Here is a 13,655-nt window from a genome sequence, read left to right as displayed (position 1 = left end):
ACATAACGAAAAATGGGTAATAAATTTTTTCTTTAGTGCTTAACCAATAAAAAAAGAACCAACAACTTGAAAAGAAAAGCCATTTTAGCCTATTTAAATTATTAAATATTTTTTGAAGTTGTTGATAAGCTTCTTGCACGGTAGTTCATGAGATATTCAAAAGCATGTCATGAACCGGACGACTTTCATCCTTAATTACACAGAAATATAATTACTGTACAAAATTAAATGCAGGTGAGATACTGTAAACAACACAGATAAGTGTGAAAATAATGTCTAATACCCAAATTAGCATTAACAATGTCAGCAACAGATTCATTGAATAGTTTCGTGTTCGTAAAATACGAAAATCTACTATTTTCAAAGTGGAAAACATGAAAGATACTTTTATATTCCCAGATTTTATAGAGTGACAGCTTATCCTCGCGCTAATCGGCAAAGTGTTAGCTTCAATATTTATTCAAAACGCAGAACAACTAAACACCAGTGAAAATAGCAACTTTAATATTCATCATACCTATATAAGCTTTGACATTAGACCAATAAATGTCGAGGATGGCAAATCTATTTTTTTTCATTGACTGTTAATGCGCGTAACGCAACACTCCGAACATACAAGTCTATGCTCAACTAAAAAAAAATATTAGATCATAGAAACAAATATGACGTTCCACAATTCGTCAAGACATGGTTTTAATTTAAAACAACTAATGTTCAATGTTAATTTAAATTTTAAATTCACCGAAAGCATCTCGAAAAAAAACTATACTTTAAGCAAGTAAATATTTTCTTCCATAAAGCTGAGCTCGTTTGTGAAAAGCAGGAGATTCGATTTTCTCGCCAATCCTATGAAAAGGATTCATTGCCAATTTGATATACATTTCATATATTTCGATGAAAAAATTCTTTATTCCTTCGTCATTCTTCGCTGTGTGAAGCATAAGAAAGCGGACTCCACTAGAAGTGACGAATGCCGATATGTTCCATTCGTTGTATTTTTCCACTTGTTTGATCATCATGTGCGACTGTTCAGCGGCTGCCTCATCCACGATGTCCAAAGAAGCATGAGCAATTAATTGCTTAAGCAGCATAGAATCGAAATCGTTCTTTTTCGAAATGTTCAGCTCAAACATCAAGCGGTCATTCATATCAACTATGGCAAAATAATATTCTTTTGCGGACGTCTTTTCCATTTTAATTACAACTCGAAAAAAGCGGACATTTTCACACGTTTGTTAAAGTAAGTACCTTATTGGCATACTGTATTCAGGTTATGGAATATGCAAGTTGTTTTCGATTGAATATGGCAAGACGCAATATTCCTGTTGTAACAGTGATATAATTTTTTTTTAATTAATTCTCTTAATTGTGTCGCCTTCTTTGCCAATATTTAGCGCAAGTTCCGCTTTAAATTAAAAATAGATAATATTGTAATTAAATCAAATTTCCCCAACATTTATAGGAAATTACACAAAGGAAATGATTACGTCACTTTTTAAGATTTACGTCAGAAAATTTTTTACAACAAATAATTTTCAATCAAATTTTATTTCACGTCTTTGTTAAATCGAGCATAAAGGAACTATGTTGAACAGAATTGTCAACTGACACGTCACAGTGAGTAGTTGGCATAAACACACGTGTAACTTCCTTCCTTGTTCACTGAAAGAAAAATGTTTTTTCAATTTTGACACAATAAAATATAATTGACCACATAATACTTACGCATTTCTCGACAGTTAGCCCTTGTTTGATAAGCATAACAATAGGCTGTTCCGTGTCACTGACCTGACGATATTCAACTATGGCCAATTGACCTTCGGCAGCATTGTCGCCTGGCCCTAAAAAAATGAAAATACCAGAACACTAAAAAAACAGCCAATATTACATTGTTAACCAGTTTCGTACCAGAAAAAAACTGAAGCTCTTTGAACCTATCTTTCTTCAGCAAGGATGATACATACTCCTGCATGTTTTTCTTAAAATTACTAATAGATTCTTCTGATTCGCCATCAGACTTCATTTTTTCAACAAGTCTACAACAACAACATTTACAAATTGACAAAATGCTATTCTGAATTCCAGAACTTTTTCATGTATTCCTTGATCCAGTCTTTGAAAATTTTAATATCTTGGTACATGGGCATTTCCATCAGCTGATGATTTAAAACAATATCAATTCCGCTCTCCAATTGTTCCTCTGTACCTTCATCAAATTCTTCTGCGGAAGGATTCGCCCCTTCCAGAGTGACTTCGCCCAATTTTCTAACAACATGCTATAAAAAAAGAAACATTTGCTCGAAATTAATATTCATATGAAATGAAAGCTGTTGAATGAATTTACGTTGAACAAACACTCACTATATAGAAATGACAATTAAAAAAAAATTTTCCTCACTAAATCTATTTATCAGTAAAACTGACAAAAGAGTCAGTGTTCATTAATTCAAATAAATATCGAACGAAATTTAATTTCAAACTTGCTAAAACAATTGAACTTACTTTCCCAGTAAATTCGAACACTACATCATTGACAACTTTCATGGGAAACGTATCGCTACACAATTCGTCGCCTAAAATATATCTGTGTCTTTCACTGATGTCATAAAATTTAACACAAAAATTCAATTACCGCTAAACAAATCTCGATAAATGATCATTTTACAAAACAGAACACCCAGCGAACAAACAACTTCAAAAACAATGAACAAGTGGATCACTACAGTAATGAAACAAATGGAACGTAGGTTCCATCGCATATAAATAATAGGGCAAAAAACTGTAAGTAAAAAATTAAAAACGTAAATGAATAGACTAAATTATTACATATTTTACATAAAATAATTTCATATAAATAAAATTTTTGAAAATTTCAAGAAATACAATTTCATAAAAAAGTCACAAATTCACTGACGAGAAAGAGAATGTAAATTTAACGCTTAACCATTAATGGAATATTTTTGTGACGATAGTCATTTTATGAAAATAAATTAAAAATTTAGTTTTATAACAACAACTTGTGCATATTCGTTGCATTTTTTGACAACAAATTATTACGATGACATTTTTGAAAAATATTACTTAATTTCGACTAACTCAAATAATATTTCATGAATATTAATTTTTTTCAGTTTAAACAATATATTTTCAATATTTTTAAAATTTAAACTCCTACGTAAAAGAAAAATAACACAAATTGTACCTAAGTGTATCTAATTTCGCACTGCAAATAGAAAAGCATTACGCACAGTTAATTTACAAATTTCACTTGTGCTTTGTAAAGAAAGTAGATTGGAGAAATGGACGTAAAAAGCTTACTTGAGCAAAAGATCGATGAACAAACAAAGAATCAAGTAAACCTAAGTTGGATGATGTCTTTTTCTTCTTTGCAGTTAAATTGTTTAGATAATGAATTCTGCCAATGATGAACAAGAGCACGTTAAAGTTTTCAAGCAAGCTTACTGTCTGATTCGGGGTGAAAAAGATGAAATTGTGAAAGGTTTGACAATGCTGAAAGGTCAGTTTTATTTGTTATTTATTAATTGTTTTTGTATAATATAAAATAGTTCGTGTTTAGTTGAGTTTAGTTTAGTTTGGAAAATGCATTTTAATAACTTACATGACATAAAGTATCTACATTTTGAAATCTATTTAGACCTTTTGATTTCAAGCAGCGATGACAATGAAAAACGAGATTATCTATATCACATGGCAATAGGCAATGCTCGACTGAGGGTAAAACAAATAATAAATATTGTGTTCAACAAATATTGAGCTAAACTCGTGCTTTTCTTTTTTTTTAAATTTGAAGCTCTTCGACAACGCTTTGGATTACGTGGACACCGGACTGGTGTTGGAGCCTGAAAATCAGCAGTTCATAGAACTGAAAAGAGCTATTGAAGCGAAGATGCGCCGAGGTAAATTATGATGTTTAATTACGATTGAACACTGTATTTAAAAAAAGTGACACATAAAAATAATTTTTCCTGTTCCTGCTGGAAGAATAAAACATGTATAAAATGGTACGTTTAAATTCAAATTATTCATATTTAGATGGGCTTCTTGGTGGAATGTTGTTGGCTTCGGCTGCGATGGTTGGGGGCGTCGCTTTGCTTGCTGGTATAGCAATTCATTCGAAATTACGTCGTTCCTAATGCATTTTTATCTTCTTGTGTACAGTGGTAAACTGCTGGTGACTGTAAATCAGTAGAATTATTTAATCAATAGTTGTGTGAAAATAAATTTTCCGTCTAATGTTCTCTAATGAGAAAAAAATATTTACGTCGAGTGCCAAACCATTTTTTTTATAGATGGTGTTAACAATCAAAAAGTATACGGTATTTCTGAAATGATTTTCACGTGTAAATCTGTTAGCGACTACGGAAATTCCAGATCAACGGAAGGCTAATTGAAAAAACTTCCCCATGGTCAATGTAGTTCATCCGTTTGTCGTTATGCTAGATTTCAAAGATACTATATAAATGATGCAAATTTGAAAGTTTCCTTTTCTTTACATGCTACCGTTAAACAATAATCAGTGATAAAACTGTAAACTAGCACAAAAATCTCTTAGAAAAAAATCTGACTGATTAGTCTGGATAAAATTTTCAACTGAACGAAAATAATTAACCAAGTATGCAATGCAGTTGTTCAAATTGTCAACAGAACTAAACGAAAGTGTTAAAAATAAGAAAGAAACAAATTAAGCCATTTGAAGAAACATGGTGTCCAACGGTGAATAGGAATCAAAGTTTGAAAAATAATTTCAACAAAAACAATAATGCAAAAAGTGCTGCACAGCGTGCTTGAATGTCAAGGAAACAATCTTCGTCGTTACGTTAAACTTGTGCAATGGAAAAAGCACGGATAATAAATAACAGCATCGCAAGTGACTAATAAACCAACCAGTGGACGACAGTTTTTATAGAAAAAAGTACTACTTACTGACAAAGTGAATTAATTAAATGATGATCAACTGAACAGTTTTCCATTGCTATGATGGTTTTTCAAAAATTTGAACAACTACTTTTCACACTATTCATTCATTAAATTCATTATATGCAAAATTAAATTGTACGTCGATCGTATGCAAATCAGGACCAATTGTACGTGAGCAGACCATACTAGCAAAAAGAAGTCACATCATAATAAACTGACTAAAGGAAGGTAGAATAGAAAACAACAACAACATCCCTCCGCTGACTGATCGGATAGTTGTCCCAAAAATTGGACAACTAAAAAAACAAATAAGAAAAAGTCATATTTCATTTGAAAGTTAATAAAAGTACATAAAAGAAGCTTATCAGTTGGAAAAAAAAAAGAAAAATTTACTCAAGCAATCGTCATCGACGGTAGAACAAACAAAGTAGAATTTGAAACGGCAACGAATTTTTCACTCAAAAAACTCTCCTACAATAAACATAAAAAAACCAAAAAAAGTGGATAAATTCAGAAGAATTTTAATGGAACAAATTAGAGAAAACGTTACTTACCCATTTCTGTACGACAAATGCTAAGCATTTTTGTAGCATGTTGGACATGTTCGACTGTCGTCACGCAGACATTTCAAGTGGAATGCATGGTGACAGTGGAAAACGATCAACTCGGATCCGCCGTGTTCAGGAGATCGACCAAAGCAAACCATCTGCGTGGAACAAATGGAACACTGGTCTCGTTCTTGGAGACGGGTCGAGCGTCGGTTTCGACCAATCAGATCCGTCAGTCGTCGGTAACAGTCGCGTTCTTGAACACGTTTCGAATTGTCCATCAATTCCAAATGTATACTGTAATCCCGCATCAGAACTGCCAGTGCATCACGAAAGCCTTGGACTTGTCGATTCGCCGGTATCCGCTCGATCACCAGCCTCGGATCAACGTAAACACCAATACGTCGCATCAGCGTCAGCAGAAATGAATCGTTGCAGACGCTGTGGTCGACCAACGCCCGCCAAAGGTCCGCATCATCGTGTTCAACGCAAAATTCAATCGCACGTCCAATATCGCCCAAATCGGCAATAATCGAACGAAGCGCCTCCTGGTGATTGCCACTTTTCGCCAACAAGAACACCGTCTCGGCAACGTACTGCCTCTGCTTGCACGCTTCCAACGCTTTGTCCAGCGTATAATGTTCGCAGTCTTGCAAAAAGCCCAACAGTCGAGATCGATTGTGCTCCGCATAAAGCAGCACGGCTGTATCGGCGAACTGTTGCTCCCCTTCCCCTCTGGCAAACAGCCGTTCCAAATAGGCCAACTGCAATTTCGGCAAGCGGATCAACTGCTTCATTACAGTACTCGGCGATAGGCTGTCTTCATTTTCCAACAATAAACGAATCGCCAGATCTGGATCCACTGCAATAAGCTGATGAATCCTGTCCTTTACCTAAATTGAGAATAACAGAATAAAAAAAAGACTCACCAAATTATGAACTTACCAGAGGAAACAATTTGGCTCTTTCTATCAGAGCGAATACATTTTTATCGTTCAATTTCAAATAGATCGCCAAAGCTTGTTCATAGCGCTTTTCGTGCGTGTACAAACAAGCCAGTGCTGATAACAAATCGGCCGGTGATTCTTTGCTCTTTTGCAACTGCCGCACGGTCTCGTTGATCATTGCGGATACTCGGTAAATTTCAGCAGGCCAGGCGATAATAGTTCGCTAAAAAAATTGTCCACATGCAAAGTGAAATTGAACATCAATCAGCGAACATTATTATTATTATTTATTAATACCCGAAACAATGACGCATCTTTGCCAAGCAATTCCAACAGCACACTCTGATAACATTCCGGTTCTAGTTGGGGATCGTGCGTTGGCAAAACACCAATCAAATATGACAACTGATTCACCTGCTCGAATCTATTACTATGCAAATTATTTATCACTTATTAAATCGACGATGATTTGAAAAATCACCTCGTGACGTAATATTCCCAAAGATCTTTCCGCCGGCCGCATACTGTAATACAAATTTGAGCCGCATTTTCGAAACGACCTTTGATCAAGAGATGTTCCAAATACTGCCGGCCAACCAGCAGTGAAGAATATTTGGTCAACTTCGTCTCGTGCTCTTTTGCATAGTCGAGCGCTTTGCGGAACCGACCTTTGTTCAAAAGCCAACCAACGTGATCATCTTCACTGAACCGCCGCATCTGTTCATCGACAAAGTATAACAGTTAAAAATGATATAAATTTCAACAACTGAAAACAAGACACACGCCAAAAGGCTAACCTGAATCAAATCTTTCGTACCGAGCAAATAGTAAAGCTGATCACCGGGCAAACCGCTAAAGTGATACTGATGACAAGAAAGCATTTCCGAATCTTTCATTTCGATAATATCTTCCGAAAAAACGGAAAATTCTTGAAAATTCACCGTTTCAACTAGAACCACTCGTGGATACTGCGGTCGTTCCAGTTCCAATTCAGCTGCCCTTTGGAACAGTTCACAATCGCCGAAATTCATGGGATTCGACGAATTCGCCATCGATAAAGTGAAAAGAATCAATTCTTGCCATCTCGGTAAAAATTTCACATTACCACGCATTCCAGTCCTGGACTGAAGTAGTGGAGAAGAAAACCAAAAAAATTAAAAAAAGAGAAAGAAAAAGAAAATCTGCTTCCCTACACACTAATTGGAAGATTGTTGTGTGATTGTTTACCTGAGAATGTGGCAACAAACATGGGGTATATGAAACACCGGAAATAAAATGATCCGGAAATTCCCACATGAAGCGTACTTCGACTAGCTTGTTGGGAAATTCGCTCGAAACAACGCTGCTGTCACGAATTGCACAAATGGTCAACGTATTCGCCCAAGCGATCATGAAACTGCTGCTGTCGAACCATTGAATGTGAGCAGGAAGAAGTTCGCAGCGCCAAGTTAATTCGTGACGACGAAGTACTTGAGTGATCAGAACTTTAGCACGATTATCAAAAACCAAAACACCAGTTTCATTTGCAAACGCAATCATCGAATCTGCAATGAACAACATCAACGATACAGCAATCCAATTGACAAATGAAAAATAATTTCAACCAACATGCAGCCAGCCTCCAAAACTACACATCAAACAACACGTAATAGATAATGATAAATTTTGATTTGAAAAGAAAAAAAAAGAAATCAACAAAATTTTCATACCAATAAACAATTAAACTTGATCGTCAATTCATGTACAGTACTCTTCAAAGAACTGCCATACGATAATTTATTGATAAAATGAGCATGTAAAAGCAAAGTTTAAGGAGTGGGATTTATTTTTTGGATAAATTTTTTTTCAAATTCTCATTAGATATGTAAATAAAATTATTACTGATCGATCGTCTATTGGTGGTGGTGGTGGTTAATAATGAAAAATTATAAATGTGAAACAGAAATATTTCATTCTGTAATGGAAATGATGAAATAACGTAACGGTAGAAGTGTCAGAGAAACGGAGAAAAAAAGGAAAAAAAACGCCATAAGAACAAGTTGCATACCTTGCCATGAGATGCGGTGTATATATCCGTCGCGTTCTTTGCCAACGAAGAGCAGTTGCTGCTTGTTACGAGCAAATATTGAACGCTCGTGCAAAATTAGAACCCTGTCGCCGGTGACGAACTGTTGGCCGGAACCGGTGCGGGCAAAATTCGGATCTATTGCTATGGAACGTACCGGCCGGTCCAGTGCTACACAACGGCTTTGTTCTTGCGAGAAAAGTCCATAAATGACAGCTTTGCCGTCGTTGGAACAGCTTGCCAAATGCTCACCGGTACGATCGATGCTGATCTGATTGACAGCCACCGAATGCGCGGCAAAACATTTGTCGGCGATGATGTTGCCGTCGTGGTCGAGTACGACAATTTTACCCCACTGGGTACCGAGAACGATGTAACGTTCGTGCACGGCGATGCAGCTAGCCGCGTCGGCTTTGAACAATTCGACCAAATCATTCAACAAACGCTTGTACTTGAATCTCGGTTCTTCGGCCGAATCTTCCACTTCAGATTCAGTTGACTGACTGTCCACTGTTCCGGTCATCACTTGTTCACAGCATTAATATTTTCTCGACTGAACTGTTCACTGAAGTAGCTGAAAACAAAAAAATTTTCTCGAAAAACAAAGTTCAAATTCAGTACAGCAATTAAAGATGATCAAGTAAATAACAAGTATAACAAAATTCTTAGATAGATAGAGAGAGAGAGAATTTTTTTTTCATTTTTGAAGCTAAAGAATATTATAATAAATGAAACAAAATTAACTTCACTTTTGTTTTATCAATTCTTATAAAAAAGCGCAAAGGTTACATTTTTAACTGATAAGCGCAGAAAGCAAAAATCTTTTCAGAAAAATAAATAACAACCTAATTATGCAATGTAAATAAATCTAGAACTTTCTAGAACTTGAGCATATTTATCGTAAGTGAAAACGAGAATAGTAATTGAAAAGAAGTTTCACTACTACTACACGGTAGTAACAGTAGTAGTAGTAGTAGTTCAATCAAACCAGCGAAATCAATTTTAGAAGTAAAAATATTTCTTCCATTCGATCAGTATAGTATGCTGCTATCATTTCGAAAATAGAATCGAGAAATTTGAAATTGGTGGTGGTTTTCAAATTTTTTGATTTTTGCTTGTCATTTGTCTCTGTCTCAGAGTATGCCAATTATACCTCAACTGACAAGCCCAATACTAACCAAGTACATATGATAAACAAGCAGTTGTCAAAAAAAATTTCTTTTTTTTTGACTGATTCCAAGCCTGAAAAATAAGTTGTCCCATTTTGTACATATTTATCGGATTGAAATAAACTGTTTCAATTTTCAATCAGCAAGCAGTCGAGCATACAAATAGATAAGGAAATAAAAAAGCAAATTAATTAATTAATTAATTAAATTTAAAACAACAAAAGATTTGACAATTAAAAGCGCACAAGATGGGAAAATCGTATGTATGTTTTGGCATATCAGAACTGAATACACAATAAAACTATTAATTATGATCATTATTTACATGAATTTGGGAAAGAAGTTTTTAATGAAGAATGCAAAGCTAGCTATTCGGATTGTATAAACAGCAGAAAGCTCGTTAAGATGTTTCCATTAATTGGCACTGCGAAATGTGTTCAATGATTACGTGACAAAGCAACCATTTGGATAAAGTTTTCGCCATAATTTCAAGAGTTCAGCTAATAAAAACTACAGACGGTAAATAATTGCACGAGTAAATTGCTAATAGCACAGAGACCTACTGAACAACCGATACTGATCGATTTTGTTGCAGAAATGAATCGCCTCATGAATTTTCTACTCATCGGGTTGTTGAATTTCAACGCCAATGTTGAAAGTATGATTCCTTTTTCATTCAATTATTCAAATTCAATTTAAAGAATAAAATTTCTTTTTGTTTTTAATGCATACAAAATTATACTTCAAAATGACAAAACTGATGATTTGATCAATTAATTAACTGTTTGAAGGCGAAATTGAATGTGGCCTAAGTTTACATGAAAATGTATCGCCAGTAAAAAGATGGATGTTAAACTCAACCATTTCCTTGCCAAAATTCAATCCATGGAATGTATTAATCAGTGGAAAAGATAAGACCTGCGGAGGAGTGCTAGTTCAAATTTATCCAAATACTAAATGCAGCGAAATCGTACTGACAAGCAGTCAATGTTTCATTGATAAAGAGGGGTTTGTAGAACAATATTATTTATTATATATATATATATATATATATAATTTTTTCGATGAAAAAAACAAAAATCCAATTCATTATTTCTCAGCATTTGCAAATTTCTTGTAAACTTGCAGACATCGAATCAACCATGCCGACTATAAGGTATATTTGGGTGGGCATAGTTTCAATGAAAATAAAAAGACAACTACCATATCAGTTGGCATTAAACAAATTACCGTGATGGAATTTGACAAACAGACTATGCAGAATGATTTAGCTATGCTTATACTAGAAACGACAGTCCCATTTGATTACAATATCAGAGGAATTTGCCTTCCTCATTACACCTTTGACATAAAACATGCAGATTGGATATCTCTGACTGGATGGAAGACACACACAAGTAGTAATAAAACAACTGTATTTTTTTAAAATACACAACTGTCATTTATTATTTTGTATAATTTAGGAAAGAATTATGGGCTTAGAAGCAGTGGCATTTTGCAAAATATTCCAATAATCACATTATCAGAAGAAGAATGCGAAGAGATAATACCAATTTTTCACAAAAATTACCATACATGCGGCATTCACTCTACTAAATATTTCTATAAACACCGTACAGCGGTAAGCATGTACCTTTTTTGTTTGCTTATTGTAAAAATAAAATAGTTATTGCAATAATATTACATTTATTCAAGTATGTAATTTCTAAATATTAATCATATTTTTAAAATGTTTCAATTTATATATTAAATATTATTAGTGAAATTATGTAAAAAAGCGAATTAAAGAATATACTGTAAAGGAGGTGTTCAATTAAAATAGGTGGATATTGGAAGCCCATTATTATTTCAAGCAAGTTCAAGAAGATTCGTTTATGGATTGTACAGCGGTCGCCACTTTTCCAATAACAAAACTGAAGATGTACTGCTTTTTCACAAGATAGGAAATTCAGTTCTATGGCTTATACGATCTTACACACCTGACATTAAGTATAGCGAGATCTCCATTATTGATCCCATGATGTATGAAACTTAGTACTGATTTCTCCAATCAAATTCGCCCAGTATATCACTATTATCAAAAGTTTTTTATCATCATTATTCTATTATCAAAATCAAATGCATTTTTGGAAAAATGAATTCTGTTGGAAAAGTGGAATTTTCAAATAAAAGAACGCTTTGCTCATGTTTTAGCAATTTGTTCACAAATCAAACACATTTATCAAAATTTCCATCTTTTTATTTACATAAGTACCCAGGCTTAAACTGCTCGCTGCTTTCTGCCTTTGCACTATACAGCTAATTGGTCAAATTCATTTCTAATGTAATAATTGATCAATTATATATCAGAGGCTGTACAGCTCATTGTGCAAACTGTTTCTAAGCTGACAAAAATAAAAATGCTCACATACTTGCTCATACTAATACAAAGCGCTGCTGTAAATTATGCAGAAAACTGTAAGTAAATAATAATACTAATAAAGAAAAAAATAAAGCGCTTATACATATACAGATATAAAAAGTTGTCTCAACAAGAACTCTGTTATAATTTGAAAAATAGGCAAAAAAGTGCAATCATTATTTTTTCAGTTTTTCGAATTTATATTTGCAGATATTGAATGCGGCATAAGCCATTATCTGCCCACAGAACTCTACAGAAGTGTAGGATATCCACCACAGTACACCAATGCAAAAGCTTCACCGTATTCAATGCCTTGGAGTGTAATCATACAAACAAAAGATAAAGTATGCGGAGGCGTGCTAATTCGATTGGAGAAGACAGCAAACAGCAGCAACACAGTGTTAGCATCTTCATATTGTTTTTCCCAAAAATTCGGGTGAGCATTAAAAATTCTCTCATCATGAAAAATAAAATAATCGATAATAATTAACTAACATGATATAACTAATAATAATAATAATAATACATTAATTCGAATTTAATACTACTGTTTTTATCATAGCAAGATGTACAGTTACGTGAATACAAAAGTCCACTTAGGAGTGCACACATTTCCATCTGACTCGGACAAAGTAACTGTGGGCATTAAGCAGGTCACTTCAACTCCATACGAACAAGGAATGATAAAAAAAGACATTGCTTTGATTACACTGTTATCAGAAGTAGAATTTAATGAAAAAATAAGACCCATTTGTTTGCCAAGCATAAATTACAAGCCACCAACAGCAACGAAGTATCCGCTTGTCGGCTGGGTTCTTAGCAAACGTACATATATATGCATAATTATTCCAACAACTAACATGAATATTCAAAAAATTTATTGTAGTTACAAGATTCAGGAAAATTCCATATTTACTACAAGTGCCAATTATACTTTTTGAACCGTCGGAGTGTGCCATGATGTTGGAAATATTTTCTGATGATGATCACATCTGCGGATACTTTTATGACCCTCACATGTTCAATAATAGTGTACCGGTAATTTTGCACAGTTGAACATTTCTCAAAAATAACGAAGCGATATTCATGAGTAGTGATAATTGAATTTAGAAAGTTGTTTTTATTCTAGCTTGACCTTGGAAGTGCATTAATTTCCACATATCGAAGAAACCTATTCATAATAGGACTGTTCAGTGCTATGATACGATTTGAAAATATGACGGGGCATATTCTGCTTTTCTCAAGAATCTCCACATCTGTTGAGTGGATCGTAAGAAGCAACGATCCGTCCAGTCCTGTAGATTATCTACAATTTCTACCAAGCAGTAGACTTGAAGCGAGTGAAACAACGACGGAAGATAAAAGTCAGAAGAAGAAAAAAACAAAACCTCGAAATGCTAAGCAAAAATGACGAAATTTGAAAAACTCCATCAATCTTCTTTTTTCTTTTTATTTTACAAAAACGGATTCAAAATATAAAACTAGTAATAAAAAATGCGTTTTCTGATAAATAATTATTATACTATGAGAAGAAAAAAATCTTATCATTTGAAATTAAAGAGTGTACAAAAGTTTATCCAATACTGA

The 13,655-nt window shown here is 34.0% G+C and overlaps 4 protein-coding genes across 4 annotated transcripts; 2 read left to right on the top strand and 2 right to left on the bottom strand.

The window, feature by feature from the left end:
* Positions 1–1,532: 1,532 nt before the first annotated feature.
* Tsp_05904 (translationally-controlled tumor protein-like protein) lies at positions 1,533–2,759 on the bottom strand. Its single transcript, XM_003380156.1, has 6 exons — positions 2,633–2,759; positions 2,503–2,573; positions 2,089–2,276; positions 1,909–2,036; positions 1,726–1,841; positions 1,533–1,662 (listed from the first exon to the last, which is right to left on the bottom strand). Exons 1-6 carry the CDS (start codon positions 2,757–2,759, stop codon positions 1,660–1,662), a joined length of 633 nt encoding a protein of 210 aa, XP_003380204.1. The 3' UTR covers positions 1,533–1,659.
* A 540-nt stretch (positions 2,760–3,299) lies between these two features.
* Tsp_05905 (conserved hypothetical protein) lies at positions 3,300–4,154 on the top strand. The gene is made up of 5 exons (XM_003380155.1): positions 3,300–3,353; positions 3,406–3,499; positions 3,656–3,735; positions 3,812–3,917; positions 4,054–4,154. The coding sequence occupies exons 1-5, from the start codon at positions 3,300–3,302 to the stop codon at positions 4,152–4,154; spliced, it is 435 nt and encodes a 144-aa protein (XP_003380203.1).
* Positions 4,155–5,512: 1,358 nt separating this feature from the next.
* Tsp_05906 (vacuolar protein sorting-associated protein 41-like protein) lies at positions 5,513–9,021 on the bottom strand. Its single transcript, XM_003380154.1, has 7 exons — positions 8,481–9,021; positions 7,661–7,977; positions 7,231–7,557; positions 6,915–7,150; positions 6,731–6,857; positions 6,432–6,656; positions 5,513–6,379 (listed from the first exon to the last, which is right to left on the bottom strand). Exons 1-7 carry the CDS (start codon positions 9,019–9,021, stop codon positions 5,513–5,515), a joined length of 2,640 nt encoding a protein of 879 aa, XP_003380202.1.
* Positions 9,022–10,264: 1,243 nt separating this feature from the next.
* Positions 10,265–13,479, top strand: Tsp_05907 (putative ovochymase-2). Its single transcript, XM_003380153.1, has 9 exons — positions 10,265–10,325; positions 10,459–10,675; positions 10,796–11,064; positions 11,131–11,288; positions 12,028–12,124; positions 12,279–12,504; positions 12,631–12,893; positions 12,955–13,106; positions 13,198–13,479. The coding sequence occupies exons 1-9, from the start codon at positions 10,265–10,267 to the stop codon at positions 13,477–13,479; spliced, it is 1,725 nt and encodes a 574-aa protein (XP_003380201.1).
* Positions 13,480–13,655: the final 176 nt, after the last annotated feature.

The sequence above is a fragment of the Trichinella spiralis genome (assembly GCF_000181795.1).
Source record: "Trichinella spiralis strain ISS 195 chromosome Unknown Scfld2, whole genome shotgun sequence".
In the NCBI taxonomy this organism is placed as follows: Eukaryota; Metazoa; Nematoda; class Enoplea; order Trichinellida; family Trichinellidae; genus Trichinella; species Trichinella spiralis.
Note: the sequence above shows the minus strand (reverse complement) of the source record. Positions and strands in the feature narration are given on the sequence as shown.

Excerpts from the sequence above, each read along its gene's own strand:
- Tsp_05905 (XM_003380155.1), top strand. The coding sequence starts at position 3,300 with ATGGACGTAAAAAGCTTACTTGAGCAAAAGATCGATGAACAAACAAAG. Across the intron at positions 3,354-3,405 it reads ATGAACAAACAAAGAATCAA|ATAATGAATTCTGCCAATGA; the intron begins GTAAACCTAAGT and ends TAAATTGTTTAG. Across the intron at positions 3,918-4,053 it reads TGAAGCGAAGATGCGCCGAG|ATGGGCTTCTTGGTGGAATG; the intron begins GTAAATTATGAT and ends ATTCATATTTAG.
- Tsp_05906 (XM_003380154.1), bottom strand. The coding sequence starts at position 9,021 with ATGACCGGAACAGTGGACAGTCAGTCAACTGAATCTGAAGTGGAAGAT. Across the intron at positions 7,151-7,230 it reads GTACGAAAGATTTGATTCAG|ATGCGGCGGTTCAGTGAAGA; the intron begins GTTAGCCTTTTG and ends GTCGATGAACAG. Across the intron at positions 6,657-6,730 it reads AAGATGCGTCATTGTTTCGG|CGAACTATTATCGCCTGGCC; the intron begins GTATTAATAAAT and ends CAATTTTTTTAG.
- Tsp_05904 (XM_003380156.1), bottom strand. The coding sequence starts at position 2,759 with ATGCGATGGAACCTACGTTCCATTTGTTTCATTACTGTAGTGATCCAC. Across the intron at positions 2,277-2,502 it reads TGTTCGAATTTACTGGGAAA|CATGTTGTTAGAAAATTGGG; the intron begins GTAAGTTCAATT and ends CTTTTTTTATAG. Across the intron at positions 1,842-1,908 it reads AGAGCTTCAGTTTTTTTCTG|GGCCAGGCGACAATGCTGCC; the intron begins GTACGAAACTGG and ends TCATTTTTTTAG.
- Tsp_05907 (XM_003380153.1), top strand. The coding sequence starts at position 10,265 with ATGAATCGCCTCATGAATTTTCTACTCATCGGGTTGTTGAATTTCAAC. Across the intron at positions 10,676-10,795 it reads TGTTTCATTGATAAAGAGGG|ACATCGAATCAACCATGCCG; the intron begins GTTTGTAGAACA and ends GTAAACTTGCAG. Across the intron at positions 12,505-12,630 it reads TGTTTTTCCCAAAAATTCGG|CAAGATGTACAGTTACGTGA; the intron begins GTGAGCATTAAA and ends TTTTTATCATAG.